The 8,947-nt window shown below is 33.5% G+C and overlaps 1 protein-coding gene across 1 annotated transcript; it reads right to left on the bottom strand.

The window, feature by feature from the left end:
• Positions 1-967: 967 nt before the first annotated feature.
• On the bottom strand, positions 968-3,712 carry LOC102616135 (polyol transporter 5). Its single transcript, XM_006487118.4, has 3 exons — positions 3,386-3,712; positions 2,734-3,080; positions 968-2,396 (listed from the first exon to the last, which is right to left on the bottom strand). Exons 1-3 carry the CDS (start codon positions 3,540-3,542, stop codon positions 1,293-1,295), a joined length of 1,608 nt encoding a protein of 535 aa, XP_006487181.2. The 5' UTR covers positions 3,543-3,712; the 3' UTR covers positions 968-1,292.
• Between the last annotated feature and the right edge of the window lie 5,235 nt (positions 3,713-8,947).

Genomic DNA, 8,947 nt, shown 5'->3' with positions numbered 1-8,947 from the left:
CATTTTCATCTCTTGGTTTTGGTAATTAGGGTCGTATGGTTCCATGTACATTTGTTTTATTTTTTAAAAAAAATGAAAATCTTGTTACTTTGTAGACCTTATTATGTACTGAAATCTTTTCCTGTTATGTTGCTTCAAAATGCACAACTTATATGGGTAAGTTTTATTAAGACAAATTTCCAAGGAATTGAAAACCTTCAAAGTTAAAACCATTGTCTTACCTAAAAAACCAAAGAAGGTTACTTAATTTACAGCGTCAGCCTGTTTTAATCACGCATCTCACAATTCACACACCAAGAAAAAAAATAAATTAATAATTACGCCTTTTTTGGAGGGGACCATTCCTTCTTTAGCTGATAGTTCGGAAAAAAGCCCATGTCCGAAATTTTATTATATACCATATCAATATATCATGATTCCCGAATTTACAAACTAAACTAGGAAAAGGCAACATGCATAAAAATTGTGAGGTCTCTTTGTTTCTACTTCAAATAAACTTCATAAGTAGTCAATTCAATCGACCGTCGACATATGCACGAATGGACCACTTATTCTAAAAGCCACATAACATAAACCACATAAACTAATCTCTTTTATTATAAAAAGACGAAAATTTATAGGTAAGAAAGGGCATAGCCAAGCAAAAATTATAATAATTTCTTAAACAAAAATAAGAAAAACATTTCCAAACAAAACAAAAAAGAAAAATAACCATCACCATTCACCACCAACAATGAAGTGTCCAAGCGCATGGCAATTTCAGCCCCAAATGCATGCACAAAGACACTTTGTTGATCACAACATATATCCATCTCCTCAATAATTGGAGCTTTCCCACTTCCTCATAATTTATTTTGCCATTTCCACTAATTCATTAATCATTATAACAAGAGTTATTGAAGTACAATTACGTTCTTTGGTTAGTACTTACATAGAAATTTAGTCACATTATGTCAATCGAATCAAATAAATAAACTTGAATATGTCTATCGAATTAAATACGATTACAAAAGGTTTTAGGCATAACATTTTTGCTCAATTCCAGAATGACAATTGAGGCATTAGAATCATCATTGGAATGCGAACCAAAATTTTAACCATTCACGCAAATTTTAAAGAGAGAGGAATTATAAGAAGTATTATATCTATTTGATTCATAGTGCTTCATTTTCATTGCATAATGACTTCTTCAATCGCCCATTAGTGATCAGCCCGCACACACCGCGACACAGTATTCATTTTAAAAAGCTATACCAAGATTTTAAAAAGCATCGTATTTACTAAAATACCCTTCAGTTACCGTTAGAAACCGGTCCTAACTGAACGTTACTCGCACCGTCACCGTTAATCTCGTTGGCTTTGTTCCTCCTCTTCTCTCTCTTGGAATCCCTCAGCCAACGGAAATTACCAAAGAGCGCCCCCATCTCTTCAAGGGTTTTACCCTGCGTTTCGGGGAGACACGTGTAGAAAAACACCCACGCAACTGATGCAATTGACGCGTATAGAAAGAAGGAGCCGCCAATCGTGATCGCTTTACTAAGCGATAGGAAAGTCATCGATACGACCCCACTTGTGACCCTGTTCACCATCACCCCGATACTCGCTCCCTGAGCGCGTAGCTTCAACGGCAGAATCTCTGAACTGTAAACCATCGTGATGGGCCCCATCCCGATTGAGAAAAACGCCACGTAGGATAAAACCGTTGAGATGGCCAAACCAACGGCCCAGATCACCTTTTTGTGTGACTGATCGATGACTGTAAGAGAGATAGCAAGGGTCGCGAGCGAGGCGATCATGCCCGCAACACTGCTCAAAAGCAACGGACGCCGTCCGATTTTGTCGAGTAAAAACGTAGCCACTAGGATGAAAGTGGTCTTGACAAATCCAACGGCTACAGTAGCGAGTAACTTTTCGTCTTTTGACGTAATCCCAGCTTTTTCAAAGATTCTAGGACTGTAAAGAACGACAGAGTCTATGCCGGATGCTTGTTGGAAGAAATGAATACCAACGGCTGCGACTATGATGTGACGAACGGCCGGTGTAGGACGGACCAGCAGCTCTTTCCATACGCCTTCGCCACGGTTGATTTTCGGCACTTGAACGACGTCGTCGTTGCAGTCTTCAGGAATGCCGGCTGCTTCTTTGATATCGGCGAGTCTGAGCATAGACTCCTCTTTCGAGTCCGAGGTTTTGTCGAGAACTTTCTTTGCATCGGCGAGTCGGCCTTGCATCACCAGCCAGCGCGGAGATTCTGGCATGGCTAACGCGCCGACGGCGGGAAGCACCGACGGAATGGCGCCGATTCCGAGCATCATGCGCCAGCCTAAGTGGAGGGGTAGTTTGGAGAATCCGTAGTTCGAGACGTAGCCAAGTAATATCCCGCCGTTAATGAAAACCTGAAACGTTGAAAAGAGGATAATATCAATTAACCCCTTATATTTTATTATATTTTAGTTAAGTATCAAATATTAGCTTGGTTTTTAAGCTAGGTCCTAACACTAGTGAGGAGACTAGAGATTACTTTGTTTAATTAATATGTCAGTACGTCACGGATTTAGACGATAAAATCTTAAAATACAAAAAAGAGAGAAACGCATTTATACCGTTACTCATTCGAGTGTTTGAAGGTTGTATTTCAAAACTTTGGAAAGTAAAAGTATCATCCGTTCAAAATTGTTTCTGTTTTAAGAAACAAGAAAGCTATTTCCAAAAACAAGAAGAAGAAGCACAAACCTCAGGAAATGAGGTGAGAAAGCCTCGAGTGGAAGCCGGAGAGAGTTCAGCTGTGTATACGGGAGCGATCAATGCACCGTATCCGACGCCGACACCGGCGACGAAGCGACCCCCCATGAGGAAAGCATAGTTTGTGGCAAACCCCATGAGCAGCGCTCCGGTGAAGAAGATGGCCCCGGCTAACACGATAGTGTACCGGCGGCCAATCCAGTCGGAGGTTCTGCCGGCGGCCAGTGAGCCGAAGAGTGAGTAAATATTCAAGATTCCAATTAAGATCTCGATTTTTGTGTCACTGACTTTAAAGTCGTCTTTGATGTAGAGTGCAGCTCCACTCATTACTCCAATGTCTACAAGAAAAGAACACCAAAAAAAAAAATTAATTAATTTATGCATGCAGAACCAATTACGCATGCATGAAATAAAATCTTATGACAGCGAGATTCGAACTCTTAATTTCTTATACTAATTTAAACAGATTTTTTTTCTGTTAAACCGACTAACACCCACACAAAACTTATCCACTTTCTGAGAAGATTTTCTTCACAAAGAAACCTTATTACTTCCATCTCCATGATGCATGTTTCGTGAATCACGATGTAAAGCAAACTTATAGATATAGATACAAGAAAGGGTTCTTGCAAAGTTAACTTACCATAACCTAGTAAGATTGAAGTCATGGAAGCCAAAATGGCAGCGCCGGAGGCATACAGATTTCTTTTTGGTTTCTTTTGGGGATCAAAATCCGCAAGAGTTTTTTGGTTTTGAGGGTCAGTATTGTTGTTGCTCTCGGCTGCCAAGCCTGCAGCCATGTTGTTGCTAAGCTAGCTAGCTAGAGAGCGAGAGAGAGAGAGACTGCGAGTGTTTAATTATATAAGCTAGGGTTTGGAAGAAGAGATAGAAACTCAAGCTGCCATGAAACTACTACAAAAACAAGAAGCCTTGTGTGTGAAGTGTATGTTTAATTTGCTGGACAGCTTAGGTTATAAGCTTATTATATAGAGCGAAGCTTACATCATTGCTTGGACCAAAGAGTCCAAATAAAAGAGAGGTTAATTATTATTTGATTATTTGTCCTTGTTTCACTTTCACTCATTGGTAAAGCCATGTGGATCTTTAACCCTGTTAGGTTAAATAGGATAGAAGTGTCAATCATGCTGTGCATATGTGATATATAAAAACTGAAACGAATGTGCTGTTTTTTTTCTTTTTAATTATTTATATTCTCAATATATTAATGGTTGCTGCTTGATATTTAGTATTTTATGTATAGTTTTGATCGAAAGGGAATAATGGGTTGTTAAATAATAATGCTTTTTTTAATATTTATTTTTAGATATGAAATGATAATAATATTAGTTTTTTAATTCGACCCACTTGTTTGCCAGCGAGCATCCAAAAGAACAGGGGAAACGATGCAAATTGGCGGTGGCCCCCAAAAATATGACAAAATTTGCACTGGCGTTTCATACTTTCATTGAATGAGGGTCGAAGTTTTTTGTTGTGTTGTTTTAGCTTGATTTTACAACACGTTGTGTCGTTGTACAGGGAAAGTGCTTCAAGATCTCAAAATTAATTAATTATATAAATAAATAAATAAATAAATATATATATATATATATATATATATATATATAGTAGCTTGTTGAAAGTGAGATTAGCACATTTCCTCTTATTTTTATTGTTTTTGGCTTAATTTTTATAATATTACCCTCTTACAATATTTTTTTGGACATTAATAAAAAGAAAAATTTAATTATCAATTTAATCTCAAAAAATAAAATAGAAACAAAATTAATATATGTTACTTTTTTGTAACACAATGCGAAGGAGTTAATATATTTTTTTTATTACTAATGTCCAAAAAAATAGGTAATTTAATTATTTTTACAATAATTTTTTTTGGACACATGTAAACTTTCACAAAAATTAATATATATGAATTTTATTTTTATTTTATTTTTAGGGTTAAATTGATAATTTAATTTTTTTTCTTTTTATTAATTTTATAAAAAGAAACATTATTGTAAGAGGGTAATATTGTAAAAGCAAGTCAAAAGAAACAAAAAGTAACAGCAAGGATGTCAATAATTTAAGGGTATGGATGTTTTGAGGTATTTTTAAAAATATAGGGACTAAATGAACACTAATCTTAAAATATATGAATGAAATGAGCTTTTACCCTTTTCATTTTTTTAAGAATTAATTTGAAAGCTTTTTAATAGAATCCTACTTACAATTTAGTTGGCAAATATATTTCTTGGGATCATCTATATGGTAGCCTGAATAAATATGAGTTTGATGTTCTAAATAATATGTTAGTTTTATAATCGTGTAGAAAAGATATTTGGATCTAAAATAGATCAAATTTATTTATAAATATGTACATAAAAGGACTCTAATCTTTACTCTAATTTCCTAAAGAATGAGGTGAGGAAGTGACAATCAATTAATCAATATCATTTATAATAATATTAATTTTACTTTTTAGAAACTATTTCAAACTAACTCTAGATCAATCTAACGGTGCTCGCACTTCATGGTGATATTTAAACACACTCCCTAAGAGTATAACAAATTCCATTCAAATTAAGTTAAACTTCAGTTCTCAAATCCTTAATTGCTGAACTAGTATCTAGGCATGTCACGCTTAATGCCTCTTACAAAATCAGTGAGCTACGAGAATATCTCATAGCATCCCACAAAAAAGATTATTAGGAATTCGAAATTTGAACGTGTTTTTTTAAAATTGGAAAGGCTGTTTCAAGTTGATAAGGTAATTTTATTGTTGTGAAATTAAATTGATGAGGAGTAGAGTGATACTCCTCATCAATTAGACCTAAAATTCTAGAAAAATAATTAAAGAAAACAAGAAAAATCAATAACGATAGCAAACATGATGCATGTTAATTACCATCTTAGGCAACGTTTGCATTTTGAAAAAAAAAATGTACATTAATTCAAGCACCAAGAAGGCAAATTTTTTCCCCACACCGTCGATTGAGCATGTGATTGGTTTGTGCGACAAAGGAAATGGTAGCAAGCTGGCTTTAGTTTTCGGTTGTTGGAAAACATAGGCCATCCTAACAATTGAAAAGCTACAAAAATCAACTTGCAGATAGTAGATATTCTCCGGAATTGTTAGCTTACGATATTTTTGGAAGAATTAATAAATGATATGCATAGCCAATTATCTTTTAAGTTTTCTAATTAAAGACACATGCCCTTAATTAGTACAATATTTGTATTTACACAAATAATTTGACTATCAGAGTTTTTTTTTTTGTCCAACTTCGGCAAAGGGGAGAAGCTTTATTAAGAATTATAAAAAGAAAAACAGAAAATTACAGGAACAATGAATTTTACTCCTTAAAATTAAACTTAATGTTAGAAAACAAAATAACCTATGTTAGTTTCCGAGAATAATCTTTTTTTTTTCTTTGTTTGTTAATAAGACATCACGTTTCCATACAAAACATCTAAAGAGATAGAGAGAATGAGACGAGTTTCCTATGCAGAAGCTGTGGGAAGTCTCATGTATGTCATGCTTTGCACTAGGCCAAACCTCTGTTTTGCGGTATGGATAGTTTGATCCTGGACCTCAATACTGGAATGCAGTCGAGCATATTATAAAGTATATGAAAAGAACTAAAAATTATATGCTTGTATATTCTGGTGATGAACTTATTCCAGTAGGTTATACTGATTCTGACTTTATGTCAGATAATGATTCCAGAAAATCAACTTCTGGCTATGTGTTTACATTGGGAAGTGGAGCTATTAGTTGGAGGAGTATGAAACAATCTTGTATCGCAGACTCCACAACTGAAGCTGAATATGTGGCTGCATCCGAAGCTGCAAAAGAAGCTGTATGACTCCACAAGTTCCTACAAGATCTTGAGGTGGTACCTACTGTAACTGCACCCCTTAAACTATTTTGCGATAATAGTGTTGCGGTAGCTCAATCTAAGGAACCAAGGAACCACAAGAAACAAAAACATATTGAGAGGAAGTATCATCTTATAAGGGAATAGTGTAGAAAGGTTATATGACAGTACCCCAAGTGGCATTAGATGCTAAACGGCTGATCTTATTACAATGGTCATTAGTGGGAAACCTTTATAACCTGCACTTAGAGCCCTAGAGCATGTACAATATGCTAGATATGCTTTAAGAGCTAGTGGGAGATTGTTGGGAAAATATGCTCTTTAAAAGCATATGTGTTTATTTAATTGTAATAAACATTTTTTCTGATTAATAAAATTAATGAGGTATTTTATTCAAATATCTTAATTGCATTAATATTTTTATTAAAGTCCATTTAATCATATTATATTTATTTATGTGATCACCATGTGGATTCACATAAGACATAAATACAAGTTATCTTATGATTAAATAAATTTAGTTCGCAGTTGATAAATAAAGTTGGGCACTTTATTTAGGTATAGACTGTAATAAATTCATTGAATGATTTGTCTTAATCATGTATGAATTTATTGATGTAGTACGACTACATTGAACAGGATCACATATGAGATTTAATTAACTTTGTAATAACTGTCAAGCTTATTAAATTTCATAGGCATTGATTTTACTGTAATCTTAATCTTGGGTTAATTATGATTTTATGATTGTAATTGTTATTCCATTTGAGTTACCAATGGGCATGACACATACTTGTAGTTTAGATTACCCGGTATCTTGGTGGGAGCATTTATGAGTATTGGAGTTATAGATTAACAATATAGAATTTGTACAACACATCTCTTGATGGGTTTTCTCTTGATGGGTTTTCGGCACTTGATCATAGAATTCTCTGGCCAGAGTGTGTCGACATATTTAGTATGTTGAAAATGATCATTAGAGAAAACCAGTAAGTATCAAGGAATAAGATGTTATTAAATTGATTGGACAATTGAGATATCAATTTAATTAACGATATGGTACAAATGATTGTGCAGCAAAGAAATCAATATGGCTTGAGACGAATTATTATTCGAGCATACAATTATAGAAGTCAGTTCCAATCTTCACTACTAGAATTATGGTCATATGCGACCAATAAATTCGTCCCAGAAAATATCAAATTCGTCACAAAAAATAATTTGCAACCAAAAAATTATGGTCGCAAGTTGGTCACATTAGGTCTGTCGAGGAAAAGTATCCTCGACCACTTCATAAGTTGGTCACAGAAAATAACTTTTCGCGATGAAAAAAATGGTCGCAAAATATAATTTCACTTTGCCTTCGTTACTTTTTTGCAACCAATTATTTCGTCACGGATTTAGAATTTTTTGCGACCATACTCAAACTGGTTGCAAAAAATTTAAATATAATATTTTGTTTTAATTATAATTTTATAAAATTATAATTTATTTAATTTTTCTTTAATAATTAAGACAATTATAACCAACTTCATGAAAGTAGAAAAATTAAATTAAAAGTTATTATTGATAAAAAAAATACCCAAAAATTTTTGCAAATGAAATTACATTATTTAGAACAATTACATAATTGTAACACTTGGAACAATTACATAATGATCTTCAAATAACATTGTAATATTTGGAACAACTATATTTATTCATAAATTTCTTGATTTTCTTCACCTCTTTGTATATGATCTTCAATATTTAATTTCTACAAAAAAAAAAAGCACAAAGGTTAGTTAACTTCTACACATGATAATTAAATAAAATTATGTAACCAAAAAAAAAAGTTTGTAAGGAAAATAAGCTAGGAAGATAGAGTGAGAACAAGGAAATGAGAATTATAAGAGTGAGAGAACTTAGAGATAAAAATGAAAGAGAGAAGAATAATACAAATATATATAACATGCTTGTCTTTTGCGACCACTTTTAAATTTAGTCGCAAAAACTTGTTCAAATTGAGTTTAATTGTATAAGGCGGTTCAATTTCCGCCAAAATATTTCATTTTTAGCGACCAAATAATGATTTGTCGCAAAAAGTATTATAAACATCTTTTTATTATTTGGTTGGCGGTAGATTACCCGCCAAAATCTTTCGACTTTTTGCGACAACTTGAAAGGGGTCACAAAAAGTAGATATTTTGAGACGAAAATTTAGTTTTGTCACAAAAAGGAAGTTGTACATTATTTTTTTCACTTTCTTTTTTGCGACGAAATCTTGAGGTGGTCGCTGAAAGTATAGAATTTGTGACGACAATGTTTTTGGTCGCAAATAAATTAAAAGT

The sequence above is a fragment of the Citrus sinensis genome, chromosome 8, assembly GCF_022201045.2.
Source record: "Citrus sinensis cultivar Valencia sweet orange chromosome 8, DVS_A1.0, whole genome shotgun sequence".
In the NCBI taxonomy this organism is placed as follows: Eukaryota; Viridiplantae; Streptophyta; class Magnoliopsida; order Sapindales; family Rutaceae; genus Citrus; species Citrus sinensis.
Note: the sequence above shows the minus strand (reverse complement) of the source record. Positions and strands in the feature narration are given on the sequence as shown.